The sequence below is a fragment of the Temnothorax americanus genome, unplaced genomic scaffold, assembly GCF_048541705.1.
Source record: "Temnothorax americanus isolate GAGA-0224 unplaced genomic scaffold, ASM4854170v1 Scaffold2, whole genome shotgun sequence".
In the NCBI taxonomy this organism is placed as follows: domain Eukaryota; kingdom Metazoa; phylum Arthropoda; class Insecta; order Hymenoptera; family Formicidae; genus Temnothorax; species Temnothorax americanus.
Genome location: NW_027509338.1, coordinates 8,492,228 through 8,510,652, shown reverse-complemented (window position 1 = coordinate 8,510,652; position 18,425 = coordinate 8,492,228). Strand labels below are relative to the sequence as shown.

General features: G+C 38.4%; 2 protein-coding genes, 1 long non-coding RNA gene and 1 pseudogene across 4 annotated transcripts in view; 2 read left to right on the top strand and 2 right to left on the bottom strand.

Moving 5' to 3' along the window:
- Positions 1 to 6,335, bottom strand: part of Sim (bHLH transcription factor single-minded) — a 47,805-nt gene extending 41,470 nt beyond the window's left edge. Inside the window, exon 1 of the mRNA XM_077405157.1 lies at positions 4,200 to 6,335. The gene's annotated coding sequence lies outside the window, so the exon portion shown is untranslated. The remainder of the gene's footprint in view (positions 1 to 4,199) is intronic.
- Positions 6,336 to 9,004: 2,669 nt separating this feature from the next.
- Positions 9,005 to 11,374, top strand: LOC143897031 (CWF19-like protein 1). Its single transcript, XM_077405328.1, has 3 exons — positions 9,005 to 10,113; positions 10,188 to 10,836; positions 10,920 to 11,374. Exons 1-3 carry the CDS (start codon positions 9,500 to 9,502, stop codon positions 11,217 to 11,219), a joined length of 1,563 nt encoding a protein of 520 aa, XP_077261454.1. The 5' UTR covers positions 9,005 to 9,499; the 3' UTR covers positions 11,220 to 11,374.
- Positions 11,375 to 11,904: 530 nt separating this feature from the next.
- Positions 11,905 to 12,747, bottom strand: LOC143897041 (uncharacterized). Its single transcript, XR_013256825.1, has 3 exons — positions 12,632 to 12,747; positions 12,283 to 12,545; positions 11,905 to 12,040 (listed from the first exon to the last, which is right to left on the bottom strand). It is a non-coding gene; the product is annotated as an uncharacterized LOC143897041 (long non-coding RNA).
- On the top strand, positions 12,654 to 16,448 carry LOC143897037 (ceramide phosphoethanolamine synthase pseudogene; annotated as a pseudogene). The gene is made up of 3 exons (XR_013256824.1): positions 12,654 to 12,834; positions 13,107 to 13,339; positions 14,552 to 16,448. The product of XR_013256824.1 is annotated as a ceramide phosphoethanolamine synthase pseudogene (transcript).
- The last annotated feature ends 1,977 nt before the right edge of the window (positions 16,449 to 18,425 follow it).

Below are 18,425 nucleotides of genomic sequence, written 5' to 3'. Positions count from 1 at the left end.
GAAATCTCTATTCCAGGAATCTATTTTGGATTATCGAAGTATTAATTGCGCTCGCTATCGCATATACGCTGGCGTCGCGCGACGAATCGCTTGACGCCCGGGACAATAAACAAGCGCGGCAAAAACATAAACCGTAAACCGGGACGGAAATTTTTACACGCGTCGCGGCGTCGGCGAGATTTCCTTCCTTTCTCTATTTTTCCGCCTGCGAGAAACTCAATGCGCCGCACATTGTGATTCCGTCGGATATATTATACGTTTACGTCCGCGCGGCTTTCGAGAGCTGCGAGACAAAGCCACTCTCTGTTCTGGCGTTACCCCGCGCCACGTAATGCCCGTATAGATTTTACGAGGCTGTAAAGAAGACGCGTAAACTATTCCGAAGGGTGGGAGAGAGGGGCCGGTGTCACCAATTTTGTTACGCCTAGGATTTCGTTTCGCTGATAAAAATCTTAATTGCCAGACGCGAATGACGGCGCGCGGATAAATTTAACTCTTGTTACGAAACTTTTCGAGAGCTTCGCCGCATAGAAAACTGATTATCCAAAACTTTGAGTTTGCATGGATTTGGACTTTATGCGTAAACTTTTCGTATTACAATAGGGGCAGAGACTATACGAAAGGAAAAAGAATTTCGTGGAAATGATGAGAGAAGAAAAAAGAATTATTTATTTTTAATTTAATTTACATTCACGTTAAATATAAACGTATCATTTTCTTCATTCGAAAATGGCATAAATATCGGCTGGTATAAATTGCGGTCTTTATATACCATCGCGTATCGCAACGTTTATATTTATTACGGTTTGTTATGGAGGCGTTAATCTTGATGTGTCAACAATTTATTATATAATTCTTCAGCCGATCACGCTTGTAAATAGTCGACCACGAGTCGCGTATAATGCTCGATACAAAATGCTTGATACAAAAAATAATAATAAACACTTTAATAACTCTTCCGTCATCGGAATGTTTTTCTTTCAGAACTGAAGTTAACAAACAAGAATATAAGATCCCATAAAATTTATTGCGCCTTTTATCGAGTAGAGTCCATTTTTTATTGTCAATTCATCTGTTGTACGCAATTGTTATCCAAAGATTAATCGCAAACGAAAATTTGAGAACACCTCGAATAATCCGAATATTACTTATTATTTCATGTCCTATAGACTCGGGCGTTACATCCAGCAAATTCTGAATGCTATACAGACTAGCGTTGGAGAATATTCGCGCTCCTTTGTTCGAAGTACTCCAGGCGCTCGAGAGCGCCGAGAGTAAGCAGAAGCAGAAGAATCGAGGAGTTAAAAGTCTTCGGCGGCCCGCAGAGAGGTAACGATAGGCGCGTGTTCGCGCGCGAGGTTTCTCTAGAAAAGCGCGCCGCTGTTTGCGAGCGTTTTGCATATACACGTCGGGCGTCACCCTGAATTACCTAAGAGCTGTTTACGCACGTGCCAGGATGTTGTAAGGCGTGCACCCGCGCGCGCGCGCGCGCGCGCACACGCGGGTTCATTCAATTATTGCCACTACCGTTACGACTACCACTTACTTACCACTATTATTAGCCATTGCGGCTGAACCATTCATGAATTACTATTATTATTACCGCGGCAATACGAATGGTGAACGCTCGCCTCCGATTTGCGAGTCGTCCGATTGTCCGACATTCGGAATCATCTGATATTCGCGAAAATAACTTTACAACTAAAATCTATTTTTCTGGAATTGGTTTTAACTGCAAGAACCTGGAAAGACGCAGAAATAACTTATGCCTTTGCCGCCCGCGCGTGTGATTGGAATATTTTCAGGATGCTGTTTTTTTTATTTATTATTATTATTATTATTATTAGAATTATGTAATTATACAACGCCATTGGAGATACCTTGATTTTTTTATGCGAAAGAATGTCACCCCTTCCGTAGAGAGACCTCCGAATTACGTTCATCGAAAGAATTTAAATACGATAGGAGTTTGGCTCTTCGTCTCAAGCACGACAGCGATAATTCAACGTTTAAAAAAATGTTTGAAAATAAAGCTATCGAGAGATAGATCCTGTCCAAGCGAGCACACGCGATACGGAGATTTACGCTGTCGTGACAGCTGCGTAAGTCCTCGGCGCGATGTTTTCGGCTATATACGTGAGCGGCGGAAGGGTGTAGCGGTCAGGATCACGCGTAAGGATCACGTCCCGACAGTTCCTTCATACAAATCGTTTTGGGAAACGGCACGCCCCTTCGCGGCTGCCGCGACGCGTTACGCGCCTTCCTATTTACTTTACGTCGCGTTTCCTTCTGCCTTCCCTTCTTTCTTCCACCCTCGTCGGCGAAATGAGAATCCGGCGCGTGAGTATACGGGGCCGGACTCGAAAATAGTCCGATCCGTTTCACACGCGCGTCGCGCTCACGAGCGGATAAATCACGCGTTTCAACCCCTTTTGCCTCGACGGTGCTTTTAGACGGCGATAGGACGGCTGAGTAGGTGTGCATTCTCGATGCGAGGACATTCTTAACAGCACGCTCGGAAGATTTACGCCGAGCCTCGTGAACGCGGACCTGAAGGCGACTTATCTAGGATAAACATTTAAATCGAGATTTAATGAAGATCGTATTGGATGCTTTAGGGGAAAAGTTTTTGGCACCAAGACAGTTTCCTTCATAATAAGAGAGTTTCATTTAAGCCTAATTAGGCCTGATGAGTTACTTAACATTGAAAACAAAAATAATTTTGAGTTTAAATAAATAGTAAAATTTTTGTGTTTAACATTATCGTAATCTCATCCTCTCGAAGCTTAATTTGACTTATCCTGGGAAGAAATTTACTTTGCATTAAACGATTTTTAGATCAGCGGTTATGTTAAAGGAACGTCTTTCGATGTAACGATTTCTTAAAATCTAAATTAATTCGGTTTCTTCGGTTGGAATAATAGTGAGCGTTTTCAAAGGGAAAATCTATCTCGGGGAACGTATTAGCGTAGAAGGGTCGAGACTCGTGTGTGAAAGATCATGCGGGCGCCGTAACACAATATCCAGATAAATTCAATGCGTTTTCAACGAACAATTTACCTGCATCCACGCGCTCGAATTACACCTGCGACAAAATAACATTGGTCTATATTCCTAATAAGATTCTGAATTAGATTAAATGATACTTTCGCGCTACGACGTTTAATGTGACCGTCGATTCAGTGAATTCAATCAATATAAAAATTTTCTAGAAACAGTGATATCTCATCCAATTACATCATTTATCCAAACTTCGAACCACTAATCTCACAGTGATGTACGTAACGTAGCAAATTTTTCTAAAAGACACTTTCTTTCAATTTAGAGAAACATTTTTCAATTTTTTTTCACAAAACTTTTAATTAAAAAATTATTTATTTGTCATTAATTACATATAGATACAATATAGAAAACAGTATCAGTAGCTTTGTTATCATTTATAAGTTTTCATGATATAAAGTTAGAAAATATATATGTAATATAATATAAAAAAGGAGTATTTAAGACCATTTTTATGAATCTTTTTATTAATATGTACGGCTATACACACAGAATTTCAGATGATCGATTATTCAAACATTTCTATATAATCATTTTCTCACGCTATTGGTGTGCAAATTTATGTCGTTATTCGAAAGGAGGAGATGCCAATGATTACGAAAGATTACTCGTGTGTGAAACGTCGAAGATATCGAAGAAAGATGTATCGGAAGTATCGGTGAATGCGGGTCGTTTTCTGCTCCCAAGTTCCCATGCACTTCGACGTTTAAATGTGCGACGCGCGCGCAGTGGCTAAAGAATATATACGCGGATATCAAATGCACCTTTTTTACTTAATATGATGTCATAACTTTTTTAATATTTAATAATTTAATATAAAAAATATATCTTTTTCTTAAAGTTCTTGTTCTTATAGAATAATTAAATTCCATTTAAAAAAGTTTGATTCGCAAATTCGATATTACAACAATAATAAATAGTTTTAATCACAAGTTATTTTTTACACAAACGTAATCCAGAGACTTTAACTGTAAAATGCTGTCGTATCTGCGCATTTCACGTGGATTTTATTTCGTGAATATATTATTAAAATTAAAGAGTATTCGAAAAAGGGGATTTTTATGGTGCTCGTCGTTCTCGCGACGACGTTGAATGTCTACGTGTCGTTCTTCGAGCGGAATCGATTGTGTTATACGAACCTTTAGCGAGAGCTCGCTTTTATCTCTCATTGGGGCCCGCAGGGGGAACATTGGGTGGAACCAATTAATCTCCCTCAGGGCAGGCTCCCTCTGATTTCGCTCGACTTCCCTGGAGACGCGCACTTTTATCAGGCCGACGACGGTACTTGACACATTTCCAGCGACGGCGACGCCTCGAATTTCCTCGTCGTTCCCGGCATGATTCGCCACCCTTCTCACTCGTATTGCTGCGCGATTTTGAGACTCGTCGTCGATTCGTTGAGACAGATCGTCAATCGTTGACTGAATTACTTTAGCCACAGCTATTAATAATTATAATCTCTCACGGTATACATTTAATTCAATTGTGATGCATGTCCGGCTTTACATTCGCGTTTGTGTAAAATATTACAAAGTGATTTATTCGTTATTATTGCACTAAGTCACGATTTATTCGTTATTATTGCACTGTTAAACGGCATGAATTTTTGCATTAGCAATGAACATCTTAAGCTTGTTTCAAAATTCTATTTTGAAGGAATCTTTAGCTTACTTCTCACTTAAAAAATTTTCGCTGTAAGTACATTTTCACTATTATACTATTGACTCACGTATAAACATCAGCTCCGTTAAAATCGCTGTATTGTGTCACTATCATTTAAATTAATCTCTCCTTTTTTTTTTATTCTATTCTATTCAACGATTGAAATCAGTACGAAATATATATTTTTTTATGTCCTGATTTTTATCTCACTTTTATCTATTTCCTGACGTGTCAACAAACTACTTCTATTCAAATCATCCGTTCCAGCGAAACACACCGAAACGCACTGAACACGTTGATTGTCAATTAGCGTGGAATTTTTTTTTGCAAAACGCTCGTGTCAGAATTAAACCGATCGCACTCTCAAAGTCTGTCCATTATTTTTCCGTTTTCGGAATCTGAGGAGCAGTCCGTAATCCCAAGCACCTCATTAAACAGTTAATCAAACTATACAACTCACATCGAAGTTATAAATAGTTCAATAAACAGGAAAATCACTTTTTTAAATGGCACCTAATCGCATTGTCTTAATTCGCGATCGAAGTCAAAGCGTCCGTCATTTCTGATGGGAACACACGCACGATCCTCCGCAGCCACCTCTCGCTTTTTCTCTCCCTCTCGAGATTACCGAACTCTCGTCCCATAATTCACGGCATAGTTAAACGACAAAAACAATTTGGTCTCTTTTAATCGTACGCGAACGCGCGCCGAATCTCCGACTTGGCGCAAAATTAAAACGTTAGTCACTCTACCGACTCTGCAATCTCCGTCTCCCGTTTCTCGTTCGGAATATCGCCATTCAACTCGATACAGCCGCGATTAATCCCTCTCCCGAGTCCCGGTCACGCTAAAATGAATTCGGCATCTCGAGGTAAACTCGAATCTCGTGCAACTCGTGCGCGGTCGCCCATATCGCTTCCCAGCAGAGTTTTTTCCCCCGCTTTTCCCTCAAGAACGCATACGATACTCGCCATGCACTTCGCGATGATCAAACAGTCACACTCCCCCCGCGACGATCACGTCTCTCCCTCGGACACGTCATCCCGAGTAATCGGCGAGTCAGCCGCTTCGCGTGCTCGCGACGCGATTTCTTCTTCTCTCGGCGAGAGATCGAACGTTATTGTTCCGCGACGAGCACCCGGCACCCTTTTCCTGGCCTGCCCGCGTACACCCGATACTCCGAGATCGTCGTCGGGCACGCCGTCAGACGCGGCGCGGCGCGTTCCTTCGATCTCGGGGTTTTGGGGGACGTCGAATCCGCGCGCACCTTACGCGATCAATTCATCAGGCTGGCCGCGTCGCAGTTCGCACGTGTGCACCATTTAACACATACAGCGTCGCGCGTATTTGGCCGTATAACTGGATGCACCGTGCACGCTGGACTCCCTACCCTCTTTCGCCTATCATGGACCAACAGCCCGCGAGGCGGCCGATCCGCAGCTCCCGCCTTCGCTGTCCTCCTCGCACCTTCGCTCATCTCCCTTCCTTTTCTCCCACCCTCTCTCTCTCTCTCTCTCTCTCTCTCTCTCTCTCTCTCTCTCTCTCCCCCTCTCTCTCTCTCTCTCTCTCTCTCTCTCTCTCTCTCTCTCTCTCTCTCTCTCTCTCTCTCTCTCTCACTCTCTTGCGTCACCGGTCCGGCTTGATGTAACACACGTTGGTGTGGAAGTGTGGACCTATCGACCTATCAAGTCATCATCAGCTACCCCTCTCATTGATAGAGTTATTAATGAATGCGTACATCAGAGTTGTCACATTCCATCATGTATCTTCTGTAATTTATTATTTATTTACTCGGGCATCTGTGTAGCGCGGAGCAGATAAGAGATCTCCCTCCCTCTCGCTCGGCGCTTCCGCGAGATCCTCGTCCTCCTCTCGCTCTCGTCATCGTTCCCTCTTCGGTCATGCCGTACGTGTGAGGTACTTCCGTGGATGTCTACGCACACAGCTACTTCCGTCTATGTACCATGTTGGAGCGTTGGAGGAGAGTAGCTATGTGTGCCGAGATAACGCCTCTCGCGTCCCATTGGTGCAGCCTCCGGCTCCTCGGCCACTCCCACGTGGCATCTGTGCATCCCCTCCATTCCCGCGGTAATGTGGACTCTCTTCGACGAGAGTTTCTCCCTCTCCATCCTTGTCTCCGGCCCGATTCCCCGATTGTCTTCCTCTTCCGCGCTGCCGTTCGCTATGCTTCCGTTGCCCGCTGCCGCCGCGCCGCGCCGTCGCGCGAGTTATCCTCACCATTTCGCATTCGTTTTTAACGTTCTTGCGCACGTCGAGATACACGGGGGATGAATGCCGAGTGAATTTACTGGCCGCGACCCTTCGCACATCTTTCGCGTCGCGGAACGCATCGTTGCGAATCCCCGCCGCCCTTCTTTTAAATTTCATAACTGGGAAGGAAAAACGCCGACGAATGTCGGAGTTCGGCAGGATCGATTGTCTTCCTGATAGCGCGTGTTCGACAGTTATTCAATGAAAACCCGTATAATAATTTACTAAATGCAGCTCGCATGGTCTCTTTCATTAATATACGGAGGATCATAGTGAATTTTATGTGATATTATAGAGGGGCAAGTAGGGGCAAGTTTTATTCGTGATCTTATAATAATGCGGAATTTTATTAGCGTGCATTAAAGTTTGATCACATTTTTATTGCGGATATACAGCTTCAATATTTTTTAATTAATATAAATTTAAACCGAGAGTATCGTAATGATATTCAACTAAATTGTTGGCCCTGGGTCCATTTTTACACCAACTATGAAAAATTGTTTCAGGTGAGATAAATTTGAGAATGTCGGTCTTTTGTGGCCTAAAAATAAAGTAACTCTCGCGACAATATATTTATGTGGTCAAAGTAGCACCTGTGCGTGGTGACCAGGTGAAAAAGGTTCAAAACTGAATCTTTTTAATAACACAGGTATTATAAATGTTTTAAATAATTTAAAAAATTATATGCTCGTTAAAACCTTGTCCGAAGACCAAACCATATAATATAAACCATATACCAAATCGACCGGTCAAATAGATTTACCTGATGCAAGAAATCTTGCCATCAATGGTGCATTTTTGCACCAGCATTTTCTGGAGAACCGGAAAATTTTTTTTTTACACAAGAAACACATTATTGGGCAAGCCAATAGCGAGCCCCGAACACATCGAATAATTCCACCAATTTCGGGTAGTGGGGATTAAACGTATCTTGTAAAACAATCCGAAAAATATAACAATGTTGTAAATAATATTTATAATATTATAAACATAGCAAAGGATTGATAAAGTTTGCGAGAGAGGACCTTTCAAGAGGTTAAAGTTCTTATAGTTATATCGTTGTTTTTATTGTTTTCTCCTTTGCACGCGTCCTTTTATTTTGGTCACGTACGTGCAATTTAAGAAGTCATCTTGCACAATACACCTTGCGCATCACCTGAGAACAGGTAATAATTTTTTTGAGACATCAATCGAAGGACGTATCTGTTTAACAGACCAAAACCCCGAAATCTCACGTCCGAGGAATTTATAAGTAAAGATACGCGAATAAGTAAAACAAAAAGTTTCCAGTTGCTCCTATTGATTTTTCATATATTATATTTACTATTAGGTAAAACCGCGTTTAAATTTTGACAAAAGTCGCATTTCTTATATACCGACCATTCTTCCTCTTTTTCTTGTTTTATACTCTTTATTAAAAATTAAAAAAAGATCAATACGATATATATTTTACCACATAGATATATGTTTTTAAATATTGAATATTTTTTATAAATAAAATAAATATTTAATCTAACTGCATGGTAAAAAATTCAAGGTAAATTAAAGAGAAAAAACAGCCTAGATTATTTGTTATTTTTCTCATCACACAGGGTTACAGGGTGTCTATAGTAATTAGCCGTGCCACCTCTCGTGGACAGCTAGAGCGGATTAAACTGAATAAAAAAGTCTTTTTCTGTTTCTTTGTCACTGACGCGCAAGTGCGCGCTTATTCGCAGATCTTTATTAATTTATTTTCAGTGATTACTGAAAAACTTGTAAAATGATATAAGTAGAACTTTTCTATTCAGTTCAACTTGCTCTACGCTCTACCTACTTACATATATCCCACGAGAGATCGCACGATAATTACCAGACACCTTGTATATCTCATGCGCGTTCGTCATTATCGACGCAGCGCGTAAATCAGGCCGATAAGTCAGGCTGCTGCCATAACTCATTGTCAGCGAATTGACGCACATTATTGTATACATTTGTATTGTGCTCACATAGAGGCGCCACAAGTTGAAACGCGAGAACGCGAGCATGCCGCATGCCGAGCGCGGCTGTCCAATGTCCACTCCGGACTCCGGAGCTTTTCTCCGCGAAAACATACAACGCAATACTACGGAAATACTCCAGAATGTAATTGAGACAATACTCGCCAAATTTAACTAAAATTTTACAAAACAATAGTGAGTACAGTGGAATAGTGAGTACTTTTGGAAAAATAACATAGGAATAAGCGAGAGCCGTTCTCTAAAAACAACCTGAAACTATCTAAGGAAATCGATGCTGGTACAAGATACATGTTTACAATTTTGTGAAAAAGATTAAGAAGATTATATAGTACAGAAGATAGTTCTCGGAAAATATATGCGCTGTATATGACCCAAAGGCAGGGTTGAAGACGTCTACGCTCCTAACCAACGAGAAGTCTAACCTAAAAAAAAAAAAAAAGAGAAAATCGATGAGCGTTGATTGTGATTAACATAAGACATAAGTTATTAGAATTTTATGGTCAGAGATGAGTGACAAGCAGAAAGTTCTCATTTGCGGGGACGTGGAGGGGCACTTCAAGTTCCTGTTCTCCAAAGTGGACGCTATCAACAAGAAAAGTGGCCCATTCGATTTCTTGTTGTGCGTCGGCAATTTCTACGGCGCGGACAACTCCGAATTGGATTCGTACAAGTCCTGCGAGAAAACCGTCCCGGTGCCGACGTACGTCGTCGGTCCCAACCGGGAGTCGGACGTGGAGGACTATCCCGACGAGGACGGATGCGAGATATGTCAGAATCTCACGTATCTCGGGAAGCGTGGTCTGTACACCGCCAGTTCGGGCCTCAAGATAGCGTATCTCAGCGGAACTGAGAGAGCCTCGTCCGAGAATAAGGCCATTCATTTCGACGAGCAGGATGTTGCGTCGGTCAGAAACAGTTGCTTGAAGGGCCAACCGAGTTTTCGCGGGGTTGACATCTTGTTGACATCTCCGTGGCCGGAAGGCGTGACCAATCTTGACCCTAACAAGCCGGAACACAAGTACGAGGGTTCCAGATTGATCGCCTGGCTCGCCACTCACATTAAACCCAGGTATCACATGTCGGCCTTGGAAGGGATTTATTACGAACGGCTGCCGTATCGGTAAGTTCGTCATTCAGGAAAGTTTCTGAAAACAAATACAAAATTGCTGTAAAAATGATATTTCTTCGTTGCAGAAATCAAGGCCAGGGTGACGGAAATATGGAAATAGCCACTAGGTTCATAGCTCTTGCTCCGGTACTGAATGACCAGAAAAATAAATGGTTGTACGCGTTGAATTTAACCCCCGTCGACAGAACCAGGCTGTCAGATCTAATTATGAAAACGACAGACGAGACGTCGAGTCCGTATCCTAGATCTATGCTGTCCGATGATCCGACTTCGCAAAAGCAGGCCCACGCGCAATTTTTCTACGACATGGATTCGAAAGACAATGCGAAGAGATCGCGACATCGGAACAGCGGCAATAAGAAGGCGAAGCTGGAATTTGATCAATCAAAGTGCTGGTTTTGTTTGTCCAGTCCGGTGGTGTCCAAGCACCTGGTGATCTCCGTCGGTACCGAGATCTACTTGGCATTAGCGAAGGGCGGTCTGGTGGAGGATCATTTCTTAATTCTACCAATAACGCATCATCAGAGTCTGTCGATTCTGCCGAAAAACGTGAAGGAGGAGATGGATCTCTACAAGAAAGCCGTAACCAAATACTACGAGAGTACCGACAGAGTACCTGTGTTCTTCGAGAGAAACTTTAAAACGTCCCATTGTCAATTGCAAGCAGTACCCGTTCATAAAAACCAAGCGCCCGCACTGAAGGAAATGTTCGAGGTATTTTTCCTCCTTTTTTTTCATTAGAGACTCTAACGTATTTTTTATTTTTTGTATTAAATGTGTAAATTTCTGTTTTTCAGGAACTAGCCGAATGTAACAATTTCAAAATATCGGAGCTGCCACCGCACGCAGATTTGCAGCAGATCGCTAATCCTGGAATTCTATATTTTTATGCAGAATTACCGGATGGAACTATCTTGTATTATAGGATTAAGAAAGACTTTCCGTTACAATTTGGTAGAGAAGTATTAGCATCCGATAGGATATTGGATATCAACGATAGATCCGATTGGAAAGATTGTCATATGAGCCAAGAAGAAGAAACTGAGCTAGCAAAGAAGATTAGGAAACAATTTGCACCATTTGACATAGATATTTGAAAATATTCATACTATTTATATTTTATAGACGTAATACACATACAGTAGTGTATATACCTACGTGGAATATGTGATTAAAATTGTATAATTTACTTTTTATTTTAATTTTTATATACGCTTAATGTTAAAAAAAATGTACATAGCTTAGAGATATATACAATTATGACAGAAAAATTAGTTTTGTATTAAAATTTCTAGCTATCCTAGTGTACTATTTGCTTGGTACTTTAATTCACGATCATTTGGAGTTATCGACGGATCTAATCTACATTGTTTCATTTGCAGATAATCATACCATTCCGTCTTATAAAAAGAAAAATAAGACATTTTAAGACAAAAACTAAGTAATATAGTTTAAATAGTTTCTGTTGTTAAGATTTGCCTTCTGTAACAATATGCTCTATCCTCTTTTTGATTCCATATCTCTACGTAAATCGAACAGTTTTAAATCATTATCAATTTGAAATTAACTGTCAATGGATTTGAAGAGAAGATTTAAATGTACACGTTTTATTATCTTTGGATAGGTGAGCCTGACTTCTTCCTCAGGCTACAATAGTGTTGCTATCACAGCACCAGCGCGCCTTCTTAAATACACACATGTAAATAATGGAATGCATTTCTGACTTATTCAGTTTCTTTTTTGGCAAAGAATTCCAAATCTGTTCCATTGATATCTTCAACACCAGAAGAAATTATGTAGATTTTATCTTTGTAGGACAGAAATTTTAGTGAATGTCTATATTTTAATAACAGTTTTGTGTATACGACAATCAAGCTTTTAAAACCAGTATTACTGCATAAAACCAGGGGGGATGTTCCTGTAAAAATGATAGATATTATTAAATCAAATTAGTATAAATTTTAAAACTAACTAATTGTAAGACTTGATTACAACGTCCATTAATACACGCATATGTGAATGGTGCGAAAACTTTAAAACAGGCTGCTATAAGAAAATCGCAATTAAATATATTCGTTGAATTAATAAAGAGCTTTATAATTAAATTCCTTAAGAAAAATATATACTTCAATATTCACAAATATTACTTATGCATCATACCTTGTCGTAGTTGGCATTGTAAGCTTTTGACAACGATCGGAGGACAAGAAACTGAAGCAACGTACTATCTATCAGAATAAATAAGTTAGTTAGTAAATGGTTGATTAGAGAAAATGGGCATATATTTATAATCACTATATTTTGAAACACTAATGCATACTGTGTATAACGTGCATCACATATCACATATAAAATACGTGTAGAGTGTAGAATTGCAAATAAACTTCTGCGTCAGGATATAAAAATTGTTGCTGCATTCAGAACTATTTATAATAATAAAAAAGTAAATATTGACGCACGTGTAAAATAACAATGGCAAGAGCCATCTACCGTGCAAGTGTCATCTCACCTGGGTGTCATCAACCCTGCTGTTGTTTGTACACATTAGACCTAGGTACTTCCATACTATTGATATGCAGTTGTATTTACGTCCATTTTATTCGTACAATATATATCTTCCTATTTAAGTAATACACACAAATATGACTGCTCTTACATCAAAGCTGTTTTAAACTCTTCCAAAGATGTTTCGGCCGCTTTTCTCCAAGCCGGGTAAGGTTATGTTATTCAATCAATATAATTTATTTCGTTTTAAATCAAGCTGCTTTAATTTTTATATTGTGTGAATTATTGGGATACATCAATGAATAACAATTATCTAACTGCCATTTCGGATGAAAGGCAGTTTGCAATTTGACAATTCGTTTCAATCAACTTGTACGGTTTAATTAAAAAAAAAAATACATATGCATGAAAGTCCTATTTGATTTGCAGTTCAAAAGCTGTGAGAAATCAGCCACTAATCGAGTAATTTTATGAATTAGGATACAGCACGTGGCGGGAGGATAAGCCTGATATTGATGCCTACTCGTCGACATAATTTTTTTACAATGCGCATCATTCGCTTGCGCTTGACATGCAACGTTAATGACTGCCATTACTGCCAATACTCAAAAACAAAGATCATATTATTTATTTATTGGAGAAATAGATCTTGTGCTGGACCTTGGTTCTGGTTGGCAATACAGGTTGTGATAAAAGCACACACGTTCCTCAGGTAAAATTTAAGCGTACAGCACATTTCTTGGTTGAGATAATGAAGAGCCTATGTAGCATTTGTATTGCGTTCACTATATCCACATACAAGTCTTAATTTCTACAACTATGGGTATTAATAATTGTCAATGTCAGTGTTTAGTAACCATATGAGTTTAATATCTCGTTGAAAGAGATGGTAATTGAGATAGAGATAGCGGCAAGGGATAATGATTCCTTTACTTAAATTATGAAACTATTTTTCAGTTATATCTCGGATACTAACACATTCTAGGTACTCGATATCGTAGTTGCTATGTTCTACTCGTGCTAATTGCAATCACAGATATAATGAGTATGCCGAAAATATTTAAATCTATCTAGACAATACATACTGTTGGAAACTATTCAACGGCAGGACGATTTATATATTAGAAGAATACACAATATATATTGGAAAACGTGCAACATCTACCACATTAAACTCTGAGCATGGAAAAAAACCGTTTTAAATTTTAAGAAAAAAGTTTTTATTCTCATTAATTATTTATACGTTGTGGAAATGAAATTCTTATTCTCTCGTGGCTTGCATTCTGTTCTAAATATGGCAAATAGTGATATCCATAGCATTTTCCATTACACATGCGACCTTCATATCCGACTAACTAAATTCAACGCAGCACAGATATAAATAGAATTCTGCGCAAAAGAGAATACGGTCTACTAGAATTTAACTGACTAAAGAGTTCGAATATTTAGCCGTAGGGAATGTAGGGATGCTTTTCAAGGAGTCGAGGGAAGTAAGAAAGACTGTGAAAAAAGATCTGTCATTCTTATCGTGTTTGTTTTATCTCTGAATAATATATATATATATATATATGCGAGGTTCTTTTTCTATAAACGTTTAACAGTTTAGTATATTCCGTGTTAACGTCCGTCACGATCCGTCGGATTGGATTAAAGTTAATCGCGGATCAAGCTCTGATCTTGACCTATATTGAACGTAGTGAAACCTATGATCGATGAGTAACGCGACAGACCACCTGTCTCCTCCGTTTAGTATGACCCGCGACTTCGTGGATTGGCTATCGCGCGAGGGAAAAGATCATCGGAACACATGTGCATGTCCAGTTAAAAATAACAAATCTGATACAAGAAAGATAGCGGCGAGCTAATGATAAACTGATAATTGCTAGTTGCGGCTTGAAATGTAACGTATTACAAAATATTTCAGAATACGCATCAGCGACACAATAGAGAGGATGGGATTTGTCTCTGTATCCAGCGGCAAAAATGTGTATCCGGTTTCGATGACAGTTTAACGTCAACGACGTAATTTTTACAAGGCGTTGCCAGTTATTGGTACAGCGTGCGGTCATTACGACGAAAAAAGCAGTTTTTCTAAAGCTGCTAAAGAGGAAGGATGAAAAGAACCATTGAAAAGAATATCATAGCGGTTAATCAATGAGGCAACACTATACAAAAGTATACGCCTTGACAAGATTTTTGTGACACATAAAACATAAATCGAATTTATGACACGTCGGTAACGCTTAATTAATAAGGATAACAATTGGCCGCAACGGGATGTGTCATCCCTTTTAATTAGATGAGATATAATTAGACAATAATAACTCACTGATTAAACGAATAATTATAACAACTGACTTAGATGAATAAACAAACAAAAGAAGAATATTATATATTATAGAAGGAAAAATAAAAAACGAGGAGCGAAACGATTCAACCTTAAATCTCGGAAGATGTACTCGTTCATCAGTAAGACATGTCTGGCGTTTCTATTCCTGCTGTACTTCGTTGGGATGGATTTGCTACTCTATTTCCGAGTGCAGGACTACGATGTGCGTCCACCCATGAACGACACGCGAGCTTCGCCGTATTATTCGCAAATCTTGTGCGACCTGAATCCGATTTGCACCGTGACAGTGAAGGCAATGACGTTGGACCACCCTAATCACTACATCCTGAGTCCCTTGGCATCTCTCACGGATTATTTGCTGGGCATCAGTCGTTCCTGGACGTGGCTGACGCCAAACGCCATCAGTTTTTCTCACGTAGCGGTAGCTATAATCGGTGCCCGGTACGTCACACGGAGTTCTCTGTGTCACAGACGAGTGGGTGTCGTTCTGTTCCAAGTCAGAGCCTGGTTGGATAATCTGGACGGCCACGTTGCCAGGACGAGGCTCAACGTCAAGGGCGAAAGATCGGACGTTGGCTCTATCGGTTATCTTGTGGATGGCATCTGCGATGCTCTCGGCTGCGTCGCTCTCGCGGTCGGGGTATTCTTTTTTCTGAAACGCAACTCTAATCACCGCGCTGGCTACGAGCGACTGCCCATACGAACGTTATCATCGTCATCGTCATCCCACAGTTCTGTTTCTTCTATGTCATTTTGGAGATCACCTCTGTACAACATGCTAATGGTGGGCCTCCACTTTTGCCTGACGAGTATCGCTTGGAACCGGTACATATCCGTGTACCAGGATCTCCTGGAGTCTGACGTCTCTTCGATGATCAGCCAAGAGGATCTCTACGATAGGCAGACCATCGTTTTCCGAAGTTCCTCTTTCTGGACTATCGCTCTCGCGTGGAAGATCTTCAACTTTCACGCGATGATGGACTATATGCTTCTGGCAATATTTCTGGATCGCATTTGGGAATACGTCCGATTTGCGTGGTGGCAACTACCCACGGTTTTGTTTCTGCTTATTCTTATCAGCGAAATCCACTACACATACACTTACATGAAAATATTGTCGGCGAACGAGAGCCTGCGGTTCTCTTTGTACGCACTTCCTGATTCATAGCAGTCGGTTCCTTCTTAACGTTTCTTTATGTTAAAGTGCGTATTTATATATAATTCTAGTAATGGATGTTTGGTAACACTTATTTCTTTAAACCATTTTAAGTATTTATTTTTTAAAATATGATTATGTGATTTTTATATTAATAATCATATTATCATATAAATTTTTATTAAAACCAAAACTAAATGCAGCAAATTAAGATACAGTAAATTAAAAATTATAAATTAAGAATCTCATATTATATTATTTTTTATTTTATATATAATGAAAGTAAGAGGAGCGTGTTATTTTGATATTATATTAATAATAAAATGCATAATAAAAATATACATAGATACATATATAAGTATACGTATAAGTATATACATTAAAGTATGATATAATATATACGTATAATATATATATAATATATATATATATACATATATATATTGCGTATATTATATATATATATATATATATATATATATATATATATAACTATATATTTTATATATAATTAAGATAAATCTTTAATGTATATATGAACGTAAGCTTTTTTATATATGTGGTATCTGTATAAAAAATATATTATTACAAGTTGCTTGTATTCTTAAATCTCAAATAATTTTTAGATGTATGATGTCTTGACGAAATAGCATGAAAAATATTCTAACGTGGAACAGTGGAAGCCGAAATCTGTAAAATAGTTATACTCAACGCGTTCTAATGTTTTTTTTTTTAATCGTTGCGACACAAGACAACTCGCGTTATATCTACGTCGAAGTAGGTCAGTTATTGACTGCAGTTAGGTATTTTTATCTAATCCAGTGCCAAGTATGTTACCTAATCGCAATACGAATATAACGAACGTGTGCAAAAACCTATTACGTACACGTAAGATGAAAAACCGTAAGCCTCGTAATACTTTGGATAACGTGCCAATAATTGTGTTCGATATAAGGTTTCGTCAAATTTTGTAACGCTGTAGCTTGTATTATTTTTATAACAGAAATGTGTAATAAAATATTTTTTATATAAATGATTCATCTCTGAAATACTTGTTTTATCGTTTCACTTCTCACTCGAAAATGAATCTTACAGTGTAATAATATTTTTTAGAATTATATAAATAAATTTTTCCTGTACACGTTATATAATAATAATAATAATAAATATTATTTTATGATAACGCACACACATTATTAGATAATATTAATTTACTAACAAATAAATGTTCTTTTTTTTTTACGTATGACAATATACGTATATTGTAATACTTGTCATTGAACTTAGTTTTTTATATCGTATAACATAATGCACATTAAAATCTAATGTGTCTTGAAGCGAATTAATATCGTATTATACGTATTCAATTATATTTTTCATTTATCTTTTAAAATTGTCATGAAAATTAAAATTACGTCACTTGTATCATAAGCACAGATGCTTACATATGTTTAAAATACCTGTAATAAGGCCATTTATCTACAAATTATTCACTAATTATTAATTAACTTTATAAATAGCTTTCACTACTATAATCATTTTTAAAATTGAATTCCAGATTCATTAAATACAATCGTTCTAATCATTAAACACATTCACGTTTTGATTTATTGACTCAATATTTTTGTCAACATTTTTAAATTATTCTTTTGGTCAACATTTTTATTTTACACGCTCTGAGCACGTACTTTAAATAATTACGAAATCTCGGGGATTTTAAAAAAATTGTTCGACAGGGTAAGTTGAGAGCAATCGATAGGTTGTTCTTGTTTTTCGGGTAGTTGAACATATGTCCGACAGTTGCTATCCATCTGTTTTGGATTGGAAATTATCCATTTTCCATCTGTCTTGAATTATTCACGATTTATGCGAGTAATTCAAGAAAGATTTCAAATCTTGCAGATGCAATGATTTATTTCGATTTTTGTGCAAATTTCATCATTTGTCAGAAGAGAAATTAAAGAAAACTTGTTTTGATTTAGAGTATTTAGACTTTAGTCTGTAAATTGCATTTTCGCGACTTTCAATTTGGCAGTCCGCTGCTGCAAGTGTTATATATGACACACATCACATTCCACGATCGATGAAATATGTGAAGTTAAATTTTTTTTTCAGTTTTTGTGGTATAGATTAATTTTTGTCATGTACGCCAAGCAAAATAAAGGCAACAAATATGAAATATTGAAGTGTACTGCTTGTAAATTCGAGAAAATTAATATATATAGGTATATATATATGTATATATATTAATATTATTTTTGCTAAGATTTTTATTGAAATATATTTAAGTTT